Below are 21,011 nucleotides of genomic sequence, written 5' to 3' on the forward strand. Positions count from 1 at the left end.
CAGACGGGAAAGAATCCGCCTGTGATGCAGGAGACCTGGGTTGGATCCCTGGGCCCAGAAGATAACCTGGAGAAGGGAATGGCTACCCATTCCAGTATCCTTGCCTGGGAAATCCCACGGACAGAGGAGCCTGGCGGGCTACTAACACTTTCACTTTCGGCTCAAGAGGCCTGTCACACTCCAAAGAAAAGGAATAGACAAAAATATTAATCACGTTTTCCTTTTAATAAGGCTTGTTACTCAAAAGTGTAGCTTTGAAAACCTGTAGCTTGTTGTGACAACCAGAGAAGCCGGAGCAGCCTCGCCTGAACACGGCAGCGGTGCCCTCACGGGCTCTCCGTCGCCGGCGTGGAGGGCGAACGCTTTACAATCTGAGCCAACGCGGAAATTTAGGAGCAGGATATGCATGTCCTACTTTGATTCCAGGAGAAAGGACAAGTTCTTAACACAGTAAAACAAAACACAAAGTAAACAAATCTTTAGAAATCACTAGACGTGTGTGTGTGTGTGTCTGCGTGTTTGTATCATTAGGATTATCATCAACATTTAAAACTATTAAAAATAAGGTTGCCACCTTTCCTTTTCTTTTGGTACTGGGGCATTATTTTTTTAGGAAAAAAAAAAAATGAATTTCATTTTCTTTGCCCAGACTCCCAGGTTTCCTAACCTCAAGCCCGTTTTCCGCTGGGCAGCCACCTGCCCCAGCGTAGCGCGGCGCCCCGGCGCGCCCCCCTCAGGCAGCAGGCGGGTCAGGCCTGCCCCTGGCTGCCGAGAGGCCAGGCCCACAGAAGCACAGCGGACGGGGGAGCTGCATCTTCTCCCGAGAAGAAAAGGCGTCCGCCCGCAGCGGGCCTGCAGAATCTTCCGAGGCGCCGCTCCCCTCTGTGCTCTGCTTGGTTAACTGGTTGGTTTGGCCTAGAAGCAAGATGGCAAACATAATCAGAAAGGGAAGCTAGATTTTTTTAAATAACTTAAAAAAAAATCATTTTTATATAAAGCAGCAAAAACATATTTTTCTCTCAGCAGAAAGAAAACCGTGAACAGGGAAACACAGCGATGTAAACGGGCCTGTTCATAAACCTCGGCCGAAGCCGGCGCTACTTTGCACCGTCCTCGGCGCTGTCGGAAGAAGGTTCTTTGGCGTCTCCAGTCGCTCGTTTACTCTCCTCTTGAGTTAAAGTCTCCTTCTCTGACCTGGTCCCGTTGGGGATAGAGCTTTCGCCGTTAACGAGCCCGTGCTCTGCGGCCTGGGCCCTGCGGACGGCCTCGGTGAGCGTCAAGGCCTCCTGCGCGCCCGCCTCCCCGTCCAGGTTCCTGAGCACCAGCGGCAGCCGCGAGTCCGCCACGCCCTCCAGCAGCCCGCCGCCGCTCTCCTCGTACTTGGGCAGCGGGGCCCGCTCCTCCATCTGCCGCCGGTAGAACTCCCGGTTCGCCGCCGCGCTCTTGACCGCTCTCTCCAGGATCTCCTTCTCACCTAAGCGCAACTTGACGGCCATGGTGGCACGGGCGGAAAGGTCGTGGTTTTTCAAGAAAGATTTATCTTCCTGGAAAAGGAAACAGCAAAATCAACTATCACAAGTCGCTAAACTGGTAAACTATACCAACAGAAGGCAGGTCAGTCATTGCCAGGGAGGAGGGCACAGGGGAAATTGGGGTGGGGGGGAGAAGGTTCGAGAACTTGATTGTGGGTGTGGCTGCATGACTATACACTTACACCCAAGCGTACGCTTCGGAAGTGTGAATTTTACTATATGTATATTATACCTAAATAAATGATGGTCAAACAAAAAAGAGGAGCCTAAATCACAGTGCTTGGATTGTGGATGAACAATGGGTATTTGAAGTCAAGTGACCCAGGAAGAAACTTTGAAAGCACAAATAAAAACTTACACTTGCTTGTATGAATTAGAAATTATAAAAAAGCACTAAATAATTTTAAAAATTTATCTTCTAATCAACAATGCCTCGTGACTCTTTTGGTAAGGGTAAATGTGTTAAACAGAAAAATATTAGTGAGTTAGACTTGGCTGTTGTTTGGCCGCTGTCGTGTCCAGCTCTTCTGCAACCCCATGGGCTGCAGCCCACCAGGCTCCTCTGCCCATGGATTTCCCAGGCAAGAATCCTGCAGTGGGGCTGCCATTTCCTTCTCCAAATGAACTGAATGAAAAATGTCAAATACACAATGATTTTGCTAAAGAATTATAGTAATTTACATTTAAGACTCTCATGAAACATCTTTTAAAGCATGACAAAGCACAAATCCTTGTTTAATCAACTGAATCACCTCAATGGTTGTCTTATATGTTTTTAGAAGAAGTGATGCTCGGTCTTCAAGAAATGTCCACAGTCTGACCTCGTTGTCCCAGCTGACAGGGTACTCAGAGTTCCCCAAGGTGAAGATTCTGTCAATGGCATTGTCTCCCAGCAAGTGCTCTTTCAGCTCTTCTACAGGAAACACAAACAGTCACCTGTTAGGGGAAACAGCACTACTTTCATACTAACCAGCGGCCACCTCACAAAACAGCCTCCCAGCGGCGTCCTCTTCCAGGATGAAGTGCTCCCTTCTCCCGGGTGAGTCAGAGCAGGGTCAGAGCCTGACCTGTCTCAGGGAAGGAAAAAGCGGAGAGGTCTTCTTGACTGGCATCTAGATCAAGCCTTGCTTGGCCAGCACTCCTCATCTCATTGTTTTTAAGAGGGGCCCTGAGAGCCTTTAGATGGTTGCAGAAGATGCTTCTTAAAGACCATCTGGAGAGAACACCCTTCCCGCAAACCGTGAGCCCAGTCACACCAATTGGGTAGAAGAGACATGCAGGTGAGCAATGCCATCAGGGAAGACAAACAATAGCACAAGAGCCCAGTGACCCTTCTAGATTGAAATCTGATGGTACCAGTTCCAGTAGCTGACCTGACAAAGCTATCTGTCTCATCTTGTAACAAGTAAACCACAAAGTGAAACAAGAAAATGGACTAGAAAAACCTTAATGAAAAAAATGTGCCTATATCCCTCACTTGTCAGGCATTTAAATAGGAATTACAAATAAACACAAGTGCACATCTCAATTACCTTCAAATGCATGTAAGAAGAGGAAAGAATTCAGCAACTGCTCTGAGCACTTTATCTCCTGGCACATTATCTTCAAAAGACCAAAACGTGCCGATCTTATTCACGCTCAAGAAGCATGCCCGTGCTTCTTATGTAATTATGAGACAGTGTCTCTTTCAGAGCAAAATGCCCCACAGCTGTCACTATTTACAATTCAAATGGAAGAACTTCTGCTGCCAGCAAACCAAACTTTTATTAGTATTAGTGAGAATGATTCAAAGGACGCATCAATTGTCTTGACATGACAAACTATCTCTCTATGACTACAGAGAAACTAAAGAGAAGCAGCGAACCTAAAATGATTCAGAAGCAGGGTTTCTTTTTTTTTTTTAATAAAATAGAAGTTAATCTAATATTCAAAAAAATTTATTAAGTTGCATTTGTTAGCAAAAGATCATGATAAAATTCAGGATTTTTAGATTTTTGAGCCTATAGTTTTAGTCTTTGTATAAAGAATATAAACTCTGTGGGTGGAAGAAATGTCTTTTTAGAAGCCCCCGATACTAAGGTTCCTATCTTTTTTCCTTCCTCAACCTACTCAAGTTTCACCCTTTAATGAACTTTGTGAAGCCAAGGAGCTGAAGCAGAGTTTTCTCTCTGCTGCTTTTCACAGTGAAACCGGCCTGACTTCACACACCTGGAGAGATGAAACCTAGGAAAGGCCATCCACCTGCCTGCAACACTCGGGAAATGAACACAGCCTCCAGAAGCAGGCTTCTTTCCCCCTTCCCCAACTCACAGACCCTTCCTGGATTCCCTGCCGTCACAGGGCTCCTCACCACCGCCCTACTCCCCCCACCCCAGCCACCACGAGAGCGTGGTTTGGTGGCCCCCAGCCTGGCTTCCGTGTCAAAGACCCTGCAGCGCCAGGATCTCTTCCATGAGCTGCAATTCCTGCAAACCAGCCGGAGCCACAAGGGGGCTTGGGGCACAGGCTCTGAGTTGGCTGAGCTGGTCCCACGGGTCACTGCCTGTGAGCTGAGTGGCCAAGTTCCTCTCCTCGTGGCACAAGAGTTTCTACGTCAGTTAAGTGGGAAGCCCTGCCTTCCTTCCACAAGGCGGCTGAGAATGAACAGCCTGCTCCATAGTCCTCTACAAATGCAGACTCTGACACGGTTAGATAATCCAAGATGTTGTAAGTTTTCTCTCAATGAAGTAGAGAATTATGTGTTTATTACAAGAGCCACGCGCAGAGTGGGGCTCCCAGACCCCAGGGGTCGTCATCGTCATCATCGCTCTTAGTTATAAGCTTCTTCAGGCCATGAACTGTGACACTCAACTCTGTAACCCTACCTTATATGCAAGAAAAGCCCACAGTTAACCCTAAACTCGTGTCCACTAAACTGGAGTGACGACTCGCTACCACTCACAGAAGCACAAGCTCTCACTCAAGGGACGGGGAGTCCGGAGCAGTGTGGCTGTGAACGAGGGGTGAGGACCGCCGTGCATGTCTCTGGGTTCTGCAGTTGCGGTCTAAGTGGCCTTTCTGTGCTGCGGGACTCAGTTTCTCCCACCTCCATCCCGATGACCAGCCAGACCCAGGCAGCACTTCCTTGGCTGCGGATGTGAAGATAGGAGCTGGGCGGCAGAGCCCAGCAGGCTCCCTCCAGGGGCTGGCATTTCTGCTCCAGCCCAGCTGGCCTCGCTCCAATGCTCGGACAGCCTCACACTTGTCTTTTCAATCAGGGGGCACTCGCTCGCTTGCTCACTCTTTCCCGCCCAATCTGTTGTGCACAGGATCCAAGGTGCTTTACAACAACAGCAAACTCACACACAATTAGCAATGGAACCTCACGACCAGAGGATCTGGAAGAGTGTATTTTCCGATGAAGAATGAAACACGACCGCAATAGGTCACAACTCAGTACCAGAAACTCCAAATGGCTTATCTTACGGAAACATAAAATCAGTGCTCAATACTATGTATATATATATATATCAAACTCTTTCTGTGCCTGAAGTAAGAGGCTGTTGACAAGAATATTTTGCAATTTAAACAGGTTCTGTTTGCAGTGTTATGTACTCCAACTGGATGCCTGGCATTAAAAGGCCTGCTGGCGACTTTGGATCCAAACCACAAAGCTGGTTAACAGATGAAGGCCTCTGGCCCACACGGGCCCCAGCCAACCCCACAACTTCAGTGACAATTGCCCCCCTCGCTTGTCCAGATGAATTAGAGACATCAGACCCCATGAGTACACAGAGGTTCTGTCATCCCAGGTAAATAAACACATCAAAAACTCCTGTCTGCCAATGAAGAATCTGATACGGTGAGATAGTCCAAGATGTTATAAGTTTTCTCCTAATGCAGTAGAGAATTATTTGTTTATTACAAGCGAATATTGACAACACATCGAGGATTTAATAAAAAACTTCCACGATGAAACATCATTTTCTTCTTTTTCCAATATTACCGTCTTACCTCCTCCCCTGAAGTGCTTTAATTTTAAGCAGTTTTATCTTTAATCTGAATCCCTCAGCCTCACACTTCATGAATTAAAAAAAAAGTCAACATTTTTTTCCCTGAGATGATTTACCTTCGGTCATGCAGAAAACGCGGAGAAAAGCCAGCAGCTGGGCGGAGATGGGCGGCTCCGTGAAATGCAGGGCAAAGACGCTGGAGCTGACGAGAGAAGAGGCCGCATCAGTCCCGGGAGCCACTCCTGCCCGCCCGCTCCTCAGGGAGATTTCTAAGCCTGCCCTCGGGCAGGGCCGGGCCAGCCAGAGGCCCCCCAGCTTCTCCCCCAAACTCTAAATACACAGCATTCAGTCCTGGCAAAATGCAGCAGGGCTGGGCCGGCCCAGGAGGACGGCGGAAACCGTCACTGCCAGCGGTCGCCAGTCTAACAGCCTTCACCTCGGGGGCACACGACATACTAGGAGAGCCGAGCACACCCACGGTCCCTAAAAGGAGGTTACGATAATTTATGTTGAGTTCAGATTTTAATCATTAATCAAATATTGACAAGTTCAATAAAAAAAGGTCTAGATAATCCATTTTCATCAAGAATGGTTCCTCCATTCCCTGGAGAACCAATAAATCATAATTCTTGTCTTCTTTATCATTTTGCACCTCAAATGCAAGAAGATCTTAAAAAATTTAACCAGAAATTCTTGAAATCACTGAGGATCATGACTTCATTATAGAAACTAATGGTGGCAAAGAATTAAATGAAACAAATTGATCCAGGTCATTAACCTTTTCAAGGTGAAAGGCATTAATGACATGGAGGCTCTAATTTAACTGAAGGAGGATTTCAGGCCACATCCCCAGGAACTGGCTGTGGACGCCTTCAGCGACACGATTATGTTCATCTGAAAACGCTGGTAAATCACCATACATCTAATGGTTTAAATTCGCAGTATAATAGGGATAAAGGGATTAAGACAAACTACAGCAGAGGAGTTGCATTAACTCGCCAATTAAACACTCTGCAACTGGAAGTATTTCAAGGGCCACAGGAGAGAGCTGACAGACTGTGTCTACGTACGTTGGGATGCCAGCGCGAGCCAGGACCTCGGCCTTCATGGCGTAGAGCCGGTCACTTTTACTCACTCCAAGCTTTATTTTCACTCTGTCGTGTGAATTATTGTCAAAGAAAAAACCACTGTGGATCACAAACTCTGCATTTGACCGAGTGCCATAAAAAATGTAAATCTGAGATGCAGTAAAGAAAAAATAAAGGGATATAAAAGAAACTTAACATCCATTCTCAGTACAAAGCAGGGCAAAGGGTCAGTTCTCATACATTTAGCGCGACTTTACACTAAGAGGACAGACAGCCCTGAAGGAACCACACCCTGTTCTGAAGGCCCGGTGCGGGCCCCCCAGGCCTCCCAGCACACACAGGAGCTGGGCCCGTCCCGGCCTCTCTCGTAACCCCTCCCTGCCCAGGCACAGCAATACTGTCCCTTTAGAGCTGCACGTTACAGTTCACCACGTTCTGCCCTCCCCTGACCACCAGAGTGTCTGGCGGAGACCCATCTCCAGAGGCTGCGGCAATTCTGCCCGTAGCAGAGGGGTGATGAACTTTCCTCCAGACATTTGGTTAGGCCGACATTTTTCACCCTGTCTCCGAGGAATGTCAGTGGCCTGTGTCAGTTCTTGGTCACGGCTGACAGAGCACAGGTGTTCTTACCTGCATATCTGCAAGCTGACTGAGAGGCTGAGCCCCGCCCACCCCGCCCCAATTATTACTGGAAACAGATTCAAGTATAAAAAGACAGCTCTTGTGGGTCCCAATTCCCTTATGGTTTTGCCACTTAAATACACTGCCTCTGTATAAAGAAGGTTCTGATCCATAGAGAAAGATATGAAAGCAACGCAGTTTATATAATGGAAAAAATCTGTTCTACTGTCGTGACACAGAGTCAATTTTCAGTGGACAGTGTTACACACAGTAGGTCAGTTGTGCAAATCTTTCTCCCTGGCGGGACCAAAGGTCCCATACAGAGCATGATGTGTTTATCCTGGCTTTGGGTCCTAGTACATACTCCCTAAACAAGCCTCAAATACAAATCTCACACAGTGTGAGCTGAGGGTCTCAGGCGGAACCCACCTGCTCTCCGGCCCGGAAGTCCTGCAGGGCCACACACTCGCAGCGGTCATCCTCCAGGTTGTAGCCGGTGGTGATCTGAACACGGGAGGGAGGGGACAGGACAGTGTCTGAGTGCTCTGGCTCAGGAGGGCCTTTTTTTTTTCTTTTTGGCCATTAGAGGATAAGAAACACCCAAAGCTACTTAAAGGGGTACATTTGGCCCTGCTTCATCAAACTGAGCAGAGTTATTTTCATTAATTCTGTTCACAGCAGACATCCTCCTGGAAGACCCCAAACCTGCACTGAGGGACATACCCTTCAGAAAATGTACACATTATCCCTTGCTGGTCTTAACCAGATAAAATTATTCGTTACATAGTTACTGCCTTTGAGCCCATCCACCCCCAGCCCCACAACACAGGACAAGCACTCCCCAAGGAGGAAGCAGGATCCCAGGAGAACTGTGAAAGTGAAGTCGCTCAGTCGTGTCCGACACTTTGGGACCCCACGGACTATAGCCCACCATGCTCCTCCATCCATGGGATTTTCCAGGCAAGAGTACTAGAGTGGGTCGCCATTTCCTTCTCCAGAGGATCTTCCCAAACCAGGGATTGAACCCAGGTCTCCCACACTGTAGGCAGACACTTTACCGTCTGAGCAACCAGGGAAGCCTGTAACGGACTTGCAAATAGCATCTTTTCTCCTATCTGGCCACTAAGAACCCAAAGCGAGTCTCCTACTGGATCAAGAATCAGGGAGAAAGAAAAATCCTGTTTCTGAATTATATACATATTTTACTCTAAAACTAGAGAAATTCAAACTTTCAGACAAGCAAAAGAAAAACAGAACAACTTAGTTACATCCTATTTACTTTCTTTATGCTGAAGGCTACACTGAGTTTCTAAATCTTCCAAACACTGACTACACGGAAAACATGCATCTCTCACCGCTCCTGTCCTGGGGCCTGGAGAGGGAGGGGAGAGGCAACATTGTAGTCCCAGCACTTACACCTCCACTTAATTCTCTGGGCCTCAGCTGGTCAGCATGTCACCTTCCAGGTCGCCCTTTGGATTCCATCTGTCCAATCATCCCCCTGCTCGTTCATGCCTGGTTTATCATGTGCAAAACCCTCCCAGTTGGTCTCCAATTCCTGCACTGTCCCTCCTGCATCCCTGGGGATATTCATTGTTGATCTCTTGTTTACAACCTTTCAGTGGCGCTCTCCTTTGCCTTCAGAAAAGAAAATCTGAATTCCGGAGCAAAGCCAGTTTTCAAGGAGCCCTGCGCCTCCTTACGGCCTCTGGACCTGCCACTCTGGCCACTGTCCCCGCTCCCTCGTGCTTGCAGCTGCCTTCAGCTCCTGTTCGACCTGAGCTCTGCCTTCTCTGGAGGTCTCCCCTCATCCCAGATTCCCTCCGTGCCCCCCAAAGCCCCTCCCACCCCACAGCAGGCCATTTATCTGTGTACCTGCCCCTGCCAGCCAGACCTGCAGCCGAACCCTTTCCACCTCTGGGCCAGCAGCTTGGCTCACCGTGCCTATCACCCAATGCTGCCTCTGCCCTTGACAACATCTGCCTGACAAAGCAACCTCCAGTGGGGGAAGAACACAGTCCCTCAGCGCAGCCCCCGCCATATCTTAGAGGGTCTGTGCGTGTAAAGTCAGTCACTTCAGTCGTGTCCGACTCTCTGTGACCCCGTGGACTGTAGCCTGGTAGGTTCCTCTGTTCATGGGATTTCCCAGGCAATAATACTGGAGTGGGGTGCCATTTCCTTCTCCAGGGGATCTTCCCGACCCAGGAATTGAATCTGTATCTCCTGCGTTGGCAGGTGGATTCTTTACCCACTGAGCCACCAGGGAAGCCCTAGAGTGTCTGTAAATGCTCATTAATAAGTTTGATCTCCTCATTTTATCCCGGAGAATCAGAATTCAAGACAGCTTCACGTGCTATTTCCTAATAAAGGTGTCAACAGCTCAAAAGATTACTTCCGAGTCTAGGGAACGGCAGGCCAGACAACACTGCTCTCTAAACCCAGCACCCCAGAACCAATGGCTGAGTAGACACAGACCGAGAAATCCACACACTTGTGATCTGCAAAGACCAACGAGAAACAGGAAAGTGACGAGCACATCATGAAGCCAGGTGTCCCAGCTCCTCCTCACTCACAGCACAGCCTCAACACTTGATGAAGGAAAGCATGGCCTGAGGAGGCAGCGGGACAGTCAGTGCCAAGGCCCCAAGGGGGGATATGGGGGTGCAGGGGGACAGTCAGTGCAGAGGCCCCGTGGGGGGGTGTGGGGGTGCAGAGGCCCCGTGGGGGGGTGTGGGGGTGCGGGGGGACAGTCAGTGCAGAGGCCCCGTGGGGGGGTGTGGGGGTGTGGGGGGCAGTCAGTGCAGAGGCCCCGTGGAGGGGTGTGGGGGTGCGGGGGGACAGGCCGAGCAGGCGCTTTTCTGCCACTGCAAACACCTGGGCTCTCACCTCGAGACTGAAGCCTGGCGCACACCTAAATGTTTCAGACTTTCAGCACCCAACAGAAAGGCCCTGGGGAAGAGCCTCCCTCGGTCCTGCCTGAACCTCCCGCAGCCCGCTCACCCTGACTGGCAGGGGCACGACAGACCCAGGGGCTGACCGTCCGACAGCTCCACCTGCGGGCAGGTGCACAGGGGCCCCAGACGGCCGGGGAGCGGCCCTCTCTGTATGAACGGACCGCCCTCAAGGAAGGGCAGGCAGACCAGCACCCCCCGGTTCTGACCCAGACACACTGAATTCAGACACAGCTCAGCACGGCACCTGGAGGCCTGTCTGTGTGCCTCTCCCAGCGGATGGGAGTGGGTCCCCTGCGCCAGGCTGCGGCCGGCTAGCCGCTTCCTTCCTCATGACCTTCCTCGGCTGCTGCTTTGGAATCAGTCACAGAACCTGACTTTCCCACCTCTCCCCCCGGAACCAGGTGCGGGCACACTGTCAGGAGCACGCGACGTTGCCCGGTTACTAATTTCTGTCTCCTCCCTCAGTGACAATCAGGTCAGACAGACAACGGCTGCCAGGACAGACACACAGAGAAGAAATCTACTGTCTGAAAAGCTTAATTTCAAATACCTCACTTTAAAAAAGAGATTAACTGTTCAGATGTATGACATGCAACTTCACAGTGTTAAAATAGATTCTGAAATTACCCAGACAGAATTTCCCATGAAGTCTTACAATTACGACGGCAAACAGTTCAACAAAGGTGCAGCAGAAAGAATTAAGTATGTGGAGAGAGTAACCACTGGAGGGAAAAGTACTAACGTCTCACATGAGCCTTCTCAAGGTCAGCAGTGTTCCCGCCTGGGCTGCGGGGGTTAAAGACTTGGTGAACAGTGTAGTAAAAGGCAGCATGAGCAGTCGTCATCAACTCAGTAATTTTATTACGAGATAAACTTTTTTTTTTTTTAACTTTTAGGGGGAAAATGTGAGTAGTGTACATGAAAGCAACATAAAAGCAGTCTGTGTGTGAGTGTGTGAGGGGGCAAATGCATGCAGAGACTCTCAGAAAGCCAGTGGCCAGCTGCCCAGAGGCATGAGGGGAACAGACCACGGGGCCCGGGACTGGGGGCAAACTCTTGAGTTTCACCTTGCAGAGGCTTCTGTTTTGTTTCACAGGTTGTGTTTGTTCACAATAAAGTGTGTGCTTTTCACATTTTAGAAAGAAAAGAATAAACCCCAACAATCAATCAAGTCTGGGAACCAACGTCCCAATCCAAAAGAAGAAAAAGAAAAATGCTACAGCCAAAGATTAAATGCTATTTTAAAACTTCAATATGATAATCAGTTCAAAACAGCTCTGAAAGAAAAGGAAAAGAACAAAATGTAAAATTTTATTAATGAAAATAAATGATAAAATATGCTAAGAACACCTCAAAACGGCTAATTAAGCATATCTAAATCAAGGCAAAAGTACTTTTAAAAAGTCTGGTTATTTCTTCTCTACAGTTTAAGAGTGTACTGGCTGCTGGACCTTCCCAGATTAGCACTAGGGTGTTCTATCTTAAGTGTTTGGCAAGTGTTACCTGTGGTCTGGCCATTTTGTGGAATTACATGTAAAATACTCATTTGCAGCATTTTTCTAATCTATTTATAATACTGCTAATAATAACAAAGAAAGCTGACACTGAGAAAAGATGAACAAAAAACTAACCAAACCCGTACACAATCATAACGTATAAGTTCAGAACATCCTGAAGTTGACTATCTTTCCGACACTGATTTCAGGAAACCTCTCTCGGACGCTGTCTCCGCATAGAGTGGCACTCTTTGGTGGCTCATGGTTGAAAGCATGCTGAGCCAGAGGCAGGCTCCTCTGTGCGTCCTGACTAACCATCATCGCGGCATCCCCCTGTCTCCTTAGCATATCCGCTGATGCCAACAGACTCCTCTATCCGAGGCCACATGCACCTCCCCCGCCCCACCGCCAGGGCCACCAGGACAATTAACACCAGGTTAGTCAAGGGAGCCGAGGACGTGTCCGCCTGTCAGGTGAAGGAGTGGGCCAGGGGACAGAAGAGCATCAGAGAAGCTTAAGGAACCGGAAATCAGTCAGCAAGGAGAGAAAACCAGCAACACTGAAGGAAACAGCAGGAGGAGACAGGTTTCTTTTTTTTAATAAATCAGTATTTTTAAAAGAATCAGGAAAAAGAAACTGGTTTTGTCTGTGGTCCTTAGATAAGAAAATGTATGTCTAGGCTTAGCACATAAATGCTGTTCATTGTGGCTTCTGAAAGTGACATAAGACTCCCGTTTTCAGGATTAAGTAATAAACACAGGGAGAAAACTCCCAGCCTCTACTCAGGGGAGGCAGGGCAGGTGGCAGGTTTGTTCTGTTTGCCCCTCTGGGAGGGGCCGTGGGGAGAGTGACCCGAGGCAGGCCGCCCCGTCCCGACTGCACACGACCCGGGAGGTGGGTGCTCACCAGGCCGCTGGTGTGGTTGCACATGTCCCACAGGGGGATAAGCGCCAGGGTCACTCGGGAGCCGTCCTCCGTGGGAATCTGGTTTTGTCGAGTCATAACGGAAGAGACCGCCCACCTGTAACAATCCAAAAAAAAGAGGCTGATTAGGGCTGGCACATCGAAGAGCCCAGCACAGTCACAGTTCAACCAAAATCGAGGTGCCTGACTTCTCAAAATTCTTTCCTAAGTTGCAAAGGTGACAACTAGCCACCTTCATCATCATTTAAAATTTACTTTCAGAGATGGTTGGTGGGGGAGGGGGACAGGTATGGAAGGAAAGGAAGCCAGGGGCAATAAAGGAGTAAGCGGTTAAGAGGAGGTTGTTCTTGGGGGAGAAAGTAGCCTGGAAAAAGGGCTGGCTGACACCAGAGCTGGCCAGCCCTCTGCAGGTCCCGAGCTGGGCGGCCACAGGGACTCCATGCCTCTTTCACACAAACGATGACTCTGTTCCTATGTGCAGCCTCAGTGAAAAGCAAGCAATATAACTCCTTTCTGATCAGAAATCCTCTAAGAATGCTTCAAAATGTGGAATTCTATTTTTTATTATGCTGTGAACTACACTGAATCTTTTTGTTTTAAAAAAAAAAAGTCCCTACTTCAAAGCACTAAAATAGTCTACTTAGAAAGAAAAAAGATCCCCACGACCACCCCACACTAATGTTAATCCCGGGCAGCACTTGGCTACAACAACTAATCCCCACCAATACAGGTTAGTGGAAATTTCCACAGGGCTATGAAGATGCGGCTACTTACCCCAGCTGTTCGGGGTAACTTGGGAAAGACTTTTTTTTTTACAGGCTTTAAATGGTCATGCCAATCACTTCTTATCATAGCTCTTCGTGCTTCTGAGACCCCAAACTCACTCCGGAACCACCCTCCCAACACAGGCCTCCTGCACATACACAACCCCCCCATCACCCTCCCACACACCAACCTGTAGTCCTCGTATGTGAAGGAGTCCTTCAAGGGCAGTTTGTGGGCATGAGGATGGGTCTGGGAATGAGGAAGTTTTAGAAAGCAGAGGTGAAAAGAGAAAAAGGGAAGACAGAAATCAGTCAGCAGAATTTCATTATTTAGCTGCCTAACGGATCCTAACAAGAGCCAAATGAAGCAGGAGGCGTCCAGCCGCGCTACTGAGGGCTCATCGTGCTATTATGCGCTCATACATCACTGTCAACTTAATTTGTTGTGCCCAGCAGCCGCCATAAATCTGCTGCTTGTATTCTGATACCAGGGCCCACAGACAAGGCACAAAAATAAAATTTAAGGTGGACTGAGTTTACAAAAGGTAGGCACACCCACATTCTGAGTATCTGATCAACACAGAAACCCGGAGCCTAAGTCAGGTCCCACCTCCCTCCACATCCTAATGTGCTGTAAGGCCCTTACGAAGAGTCCAAATCTCTTCCTACCTCAGTAAAAGGAGCAATTAAAGGTACTCGAATAAACTGAAACTTCTCTCATTAATCTCTGACTTAAAATCATTTAGAAGGAAATCAACTTGTTATGGGCAAATGAATCACACACATGGCAGATGCAGCTCAAGTACAGAAAATCAAGAAAAAATACAGTTCCATAAATTATGAATTAAATTTTACAAACAAACATAATGAAGATAAAATTGAGATCGGCACATTTAAACTTCACTACTTTTTTTTTTTCTCTAGACAAAAGATCATTTGATGAAAATATCCCAAATTTCACACATTGGAGAAAATTTTAAACATCTCAGGTTCTCACTCCGTAACACTCTCCTCCCCCACACCTTAGACCTTTTGAGCACGTAAAAAACTTTGTCTCAATTAAGAAATTAAAAGCTGTAACGGTATAATTTTAATCTTCAGTTTCCATTACAGGCTGATAGACAGATTGCAGTAAGGATCAAATGAACAAATGGTGATTTCTGGGACACCCATGGAATCGGCTGCACTGTCTGCACCACCGTTAATGCATGAAGCCCCATGTAGTATGCAGTTTTTACTCTTGACGCATTAGCATCACAAGTGCACGGCAATTTATCATCGCTCACTGTAATGTACTCGCTGGCACCGCACGCAGGACAGGGGGGGATAAGGTAAAAGTGGCTCAAACCGTAAATCAATTAGAAAACAAAAGCTGGTGCTCCGCGCGCAATTTTAGGCAAATTATATATTACAAGAGGCTGCCAATTGGGTGCTAGCTCCCAGGTGCCTGCTTCTCCCCTCTAACCCTCAACCCAGTCTTAACCCTTTGGAAGAAAAGTCAACATTAGGAAATACAGTTACACAATATGTAAATGTTGTGATAATAAAAATGAAATTAAAGAAGATGCCATTTAACATAAAAATATCCTATTGCCCAGGAGCATTCCCTTGCTACATTTCCTAACTAGGAAGATTAGGCAATCCTGTTTCTGGTTTTAAAAAAAAAAAAAAACCACAAGACCCTATACCATGGTCAAGCGCAGCAAAGATGGGAGGAGAAGCTTCTCATTACCTCTTCTTTGAATAGATGAAATGTAAGGCTGTGCTCAAGACTCCTAAAGATGCTTTCCATTTAATTATGGAACTTGACCACAACAGTGCTCGCATTTTTTTCTCATAAAAATACAAATTCAGCAGACAGGAACTTCTCTACACTCCAAGCTGTGATAAGTACCATAGAAAAGCTTCCAAACTTTAAAGAAAGGAAATTCTATATTTCTATTCTATTGCTAGAATTTCCTTTCACTTATATCATGAAATGAAGTTTCTCATGGTCTGACCTACTAGAAATGTGGCATAGCCCATCTCTCCTCAAACTCTAGGAGGTGGGAAAGCATTGCTGCTTTTGTCATTTTAAAATATTTTAAGTTCATTTAAACTATGGAATGCACTACAGTATTTTTGAAAGTTGGTAAATTCCAATGCTAAAACCCCTAAGTATTAAAAATTTAACCCCTCCCCCTCAAAAAGTTTGACTTATTGGAGAAAGATGACAGTTTTCAAAATTAGAACGCTGAATGTCACAATGACTTGAGGAAAAATGCTCCAGACACTCAAACATCTTTAAATAGCTTTGGACTCTATGAAAACTCTTCAAACAAGGGCCACCTCCCCAAGGACCAAAAAGATGGAAAATTAACTCGCAAAACTGTCTCCCTTCCTACTATTTATATACATTTCTTACCAAAAATATAAGTTCATGTTCACTGTCCTGGCAAAGTCGTAAAGAAAACTCAAGGAAAAAAAAAATGTGCAAATGTTTTCTGCAGATTAATTTTGAAGATTATTTTGGCTGTAGAGTTATGTAATATTTGCAGAATCTCTTAGAAACAGTTGTTCTTATGTGCTTAAAAAATAAGGTGTGCCCACTGTATGTAATTCTGGTTTAAAGAAATATATGTGTTCTGCCAAACACACTCACTTAACAGACTGAAGCGGAATTTGAGGCTATAGAGAAAGGCGAGTAACTGCCATTTCAATGGGGCTCACCACTGTGACATCAGCGCCACCTACTGGCGTCATGGTGGACTACACTGGCGCTGCAGGGTTCTTGAATTAACAGTATTTCCCAGGGTAAGAGGCCTAGAGGGCAACTTATCCTAAACCCAAACTGGGTTTATCCAGAGTGGCTACTAGCTCAGATTTACTCAAGAGAAATTTGGTTTGTAAAAAAAAAAAAAAAAAAAATCTAACCTTCCCCTTTAGATATATTATAGTTTTTTCACAAGGATCTTGAAACATTCAAATATTGAAATGATTTGCATGGGTGAAAAGCATTTAACTTTAAATATAAGTATTTTAACATACCCTGAAAAAATAAACAAGAATAAGAAATGTGTCTATTGCAGACACTGTTTAAACTTTGGACAGATTTTTTTTTTTTAACACATTAAGTCTCAAGGTTTAAAAATACATCTTCCAAAAAATTACAATATTAATCTGAAGTTACTTGAAAGTTTCTAAAAATGTTCTTCGATGAAACTTATTACACTTATACTTTATGGGAAGGATAACTGAACACTCCTCACTTTATAGAGCAAAATCCTATAAGGATTTTGTTTATCTCCAGTAGAAGCCAGTCCTAACATGTACTTTAAAAATAGAAATCTAAATGAAAGCAGAAAATGTGGCTAATTGATTTAAGTTGAGATAGCTGTTTCCAGGATGTACCTACCTACACGCTGGATGGGGAGGGGCTGTCTGGCTAGAACAACAGTGACCCCATAAATGCAGTTTAGAAACCAGCCATAGATCTTCTGCAGATTTTTAAAGTGATTGATATTTTTACTTTCTTATGCATTATAAATATTTGAAGTTGAGACATGAACAGTTGCTGCAGCTCATGATCAGACCTGAAGCCCTGCAGAGCTCACTTTTAAAAGAGGATTCTTGTTTGCTCATGTCAAGCCCGGCAGCCCAGGGAAGCCCTCCCCGGTCCCTCTTCCATCGGAGGAGGTGTTTCAGATGAGACACAATAATACTGTACCTAGTACAAAATAATCACTGTGTTTGGGAAAGATTAATATCTAAAATCGTTTGTTTGGCTTCAATAAAAAGAAGTAATATTGCTAAATATGTAAGTATGACATTTTGAAGAATTTACCATATTGCATGGGTCTGGTAGCTATGCTTAAGGAAATTAAAAACCACTACAGTCAGCATATTTCATCCTTATTAAAGTTCTGTCTTGAACTATCACTCACATAAAACAAAAATAAACCAAGAAGAAATTTAAATAAAAAACCTATGGATTACAAGAGTTTGAATATGAAAAAAATGAACAATATTCTGGCTTTAAAAAATTGATTTAGCATGCAGCTTCTCTTTATAGTCCCTTGATAAAAATGAAATCTCCCTAACAAACACTTAATAAAACCTGTCAATATCTCTAGAAAGAAAAATGACACAAATGCATTAAGTATTAAATACCCTTGGAAAAAGTCACATATTCCATGAATTTTTGATGTACTATCTTGACATTAATGTAAAACCTTGATATTTATAATTGACAGATATTTAATAAAGTATAAAAGAAGATGGCTGCTGTGTAGCATGCAAATTCCTCAGGTTGATCAGAAATGAAAGATACAGTCATGTACTTAAACTAAATAAACAGTTAATATGTGCTGCACGAATCAGCTGCAGTCTTATTTTAAGCTCACACAACAAACCTTCGCAGAGAAGCAAAATAAGCAGAATTCATTATTATGTGAATTCCTAATTCAAAAGCATCTAGTGTATGAAACGGCTCTGAAACAGCTCTGCACATGAAACAAAATACATTCGAGTTAAAGTTGTTTTTTGTTTTTAACATTTGACAGTAAACATTTCAAAAATAAAGATAAGCACTTTGAGAACTACATGGAGAGGTATTCCCTAAAACAATTCTTTTTTAAAAAGCCACACATTTATCTGGAAGAAAGATTCAACATCCTGTAAGGAAATTAAAAAATAAAATAAAAAGGATTAAGACACATAAATGTCTCTAGGACATAAACACTTCTCAAAATTAGATCTTTACTTTTCTAAAAAATCCTCATCTCTAACCTTGACCAGTGTTTATATGGAAACTGAGTTGAACACATTTAATAATCACCTTCCATGAGGCATTTAAATATATTAAAAGGAAAGTAGCACAGTTCAAAAAAAAGACTCTTAAACACCGTATTTTTAAAAATTTATAGCCTGCTATAATATATAATCAATTGTTAATTTGAAAAATATATATGGTAGTTCAGTGACTTATTAATGGTTCTACAGTATCAGGAATGACAAAATACAATTTAGAAATTGTACCTAGTTTGCTCTGGTTAAAAACCACAGCAACACGCAATTACAACTTTCCAGCTATAACACGTCATAGGTTGCATTTGGCATACATACTAAAAGGCAGGGGACAGGGGAGGAGGAGAAGGAAAATTTACACTTAGAACACTGAGTTTCCCCTTCTAGCTCCAAAAGTAGGCTAATTAGAAGCACTGTCAGGCAGCGATTTCTAGTAGGTCCGTCAACCCTCCTGCTCATATTTCATTTTCTAAGTGGATAGAACACAGTTTAACAGAATGACAAATTGCAAAATATCTACTGAATCTAGAATTTAGTTTTGATGACCATAAATCAGGATCAAAGAATGCTTGGTTCATACATTTGGCTCTTGAGGGAAAAAAATCAATTTTTAAGACTTTTATTTTTAAACACAGATTACATCCAACTCTTTAGGGAATTTTTCATCATAAAGTTCTCTGAATTCACTCAATACGATCAAATAAATACATCAATACACATTAAATTTAAACTGTTTGCTTTTTGCTTATATATATAGTTTCATTTCTATAGCAAATATGTATTACCTTAAAATAAAAATTTTTAATTAAGAAAATGAGATTAGTGGAGAAACATCAACACTCTTCAATAAATTTATAAAATTACTTCGTGATGGAAGAATTGTTTTTTTTTTAATTGAAACACTGAAATCTGTAACCTACATCCAGTTTAGATTAAACTGAAATCTACTGAAACACTGCGAAAGATATGCCTGTTTAAAAACTTTATTGGTTACCATTTGTATTCCCTGAAGAGGGGCAATCATCCATGAATCAAATTTAGTTATAATCAATCTACACTTTTGACTGTCAATCATTTGTTCACTCAACAAATATTCATTGACTCCGAAAAGAGTTGAATAGGTTAGCAGTAGAAATTCAACAAACATTGCCTTTCCTGTCTGTCTTGAGAGGTACACGACGCTCTGAGAGGCGGACGCCGTCACCACTCTCGGGGGGCCTGCCTGGCTGCAGTCAGATACGCGACTTTAAAAAGAAAGGTGAAGCCCGAAGGTACACCCAGATGCCCTCCCTCCACCTCCAGGCTTCCGCACTGTCTGCCCAGCGCTGCGCCCTTCTCCCGCTGTGCGTGTGTATGTGCATGTGTCCACACATACGTGCACATGTGGTTTATGTTTCTTGGCCCAAGGAGGCACGGGGGGCAGGGGCCATGTCCTTTCTGACCACTAGGGAACCCCCAGTGTCTCGCGGGCGCCTCATTGCCCGCCCACCCCCGTGAGAGGCAAACACTCCACCTGCCCTCTGCCCTGGGCAGTGGGGAGAGCGGCCATCGCGGGCTCACAGGACTTCTGCATGAACCCGCTGTGGCCTCCATGACAGGAGAGCCGACGAGCGGCACCACCAGGGTCACCAGGCGAGTTGGCGGTGACCAGACTGCAGCCCTGGGTACCTGGTCTCCACGCTCCTCTCAGAGGAGCCGGGCCCTGTGCGCACCGCTGCCGCACAGAGACACCGCCCACACGCTTCCAGAGAGGCAGGCCTGGGTTTCCTCTGCCTCTGACTTCCATCTCTCATGAATGGAGTATTTTTCTACGATAGGGCCAAAGAATCTTCTCTCTTTTGTTTCCTCCAAATCTACCTTCAAACACGTTTACTCGAGAAAGCTCTAGTTTAAAAATCTGCGGAATCTAAAAAATCGGCTCCGATGAACTTACTTGCAGGGCAGGACAGAGACGGAGACGTGGAGGACGGACGCGCTGATGCAGGCAGGAGGCGAAGGGGTCAGGATGCACTGGGAGGCAGAGACTCCCACGCACACACTCCCGTGTGTAAACACATCGCTGGTGGAAGCCGCTGCACTGCACAGGGGCGCTCAGCTCGGCGCTCTGGGGTGACCCAGAGGGTAGGAGGGGGTTCAAAGGGCAGGGGGCACGTGTATGCACACAACACATAATGTCATGTATATACACACAACATACGTGTATACACATTCTCACTGCTCTACAGCAGAAACCAACACAACGGTATAAAGCAACTATACTCCAATTAAAAAGAAAGAATCCACTGAGGAGCAAAATGGACCAAGCCCAGCTGTTCCCTGCTCCAAATGGTCAACAAGTGTCCCTCCAGCACACCCCCATGCACCCCAGCAGAGGCACACCGTTAAAGACAGCAGTGTCCTTCCTGGTCACCTCAGATGACCTGACCCTGAGCCTCTGAATCTGAAAAGGGGGCCAGACAAGAGACCTCTATCTTCTAAGCTCTTAAATCTTTTGGTTTCTTTGCCTTTGACACTCCTCTCCACCAAATACCTCAACATACAGGTCAACTTAAGGACTCTAAACCATGATCGTATCTCTTTTCTGGTCTGCAAAAAGATAACAACTCCAAAGCAATATTTGCAACTTCTCAGCTTATCCCTAACCAGAAACAAATAGAGTGGTAAAAGCAGTTATCATTTTAGATGAATATACCTGCATCAAAAAAGCAGGCTAGAATTATTTATCATCAGCTTCACAGTATTCTACTTTTCATTTCAGCTACTTTAGATTTTAACAATTCAGGATAGAGTCTGTGGACTCTAAGTTAATCAAGCTAGCATGATCGGGGCCACCAGTCATTCATAAGAGGAGAGAA

The 21,011-nt window shown here is 45.3% G+C and overlaps 1 protein-coding gene across 3 annotated transcripts in view; it reads right to left on the reverse strand.

The window, feature by feature from the left end:
- Window positions 1–204: 204 nt before the first annotated feature.
- Window positions 205–21,011, reverse strand: part of SETD3 (SET domain containing 3, actin histidine methyltransferase) — a 75,538-nt gene continuing 54,731 nt past the window's right edge. For all 3 annotated transcript variants that reach the window (XM_043434410.1, XM_043434409.1, XM_043434411.1), the window contains 7 exons: window positions 13,563–13,621; window positions 12,590–12,704; window positions 7,663–7,737; window positions 6,595–6,761; window positions 5,641–5,726; window positions 2,285–2,445; window positions 205–1,544 (listed from right to left, as the gene is read on the reverse strand). In XM_043434410.1, the coding sequence (XP_043290345.1) occupies window positions 1,098–1,544; window positions 2,285–2,445; window positions 5,641–5,726; window positions 6,595–6,761; window positions 7,663–7,737; window positions 12,590–12,704; window positions 13,563–13,621 (1,110 nt within the window). In that variant the 3' untranslated portion in view covers window positions 205–1,097. The remainder of the gene's footprint in view (window positions 1,545–2,284; window positions 2,446–5,640; window positions 5,727–6,594; window positions 6,762–7,662; window positions 7,738–12,589; window positions 12,705–13,562; window positions 13,622–21,011) is intronic.

The sequence above is a fragment of the Cervus canadensis genome, chromosome 17 (assembly GCF_019320065.1).
Source record: "Cervus canadensis isolate Bull #8, Minnesota chromosome 17, ASM1932006v1, whole genome shotgun sequence".
Taxonomy (NCBI): domain Eukaryota; kingdom Metazoa; phylum Chordata; class Mammalia; order Artiodactyla; family Cervidae; genus Cervus; species Cervus canadensis.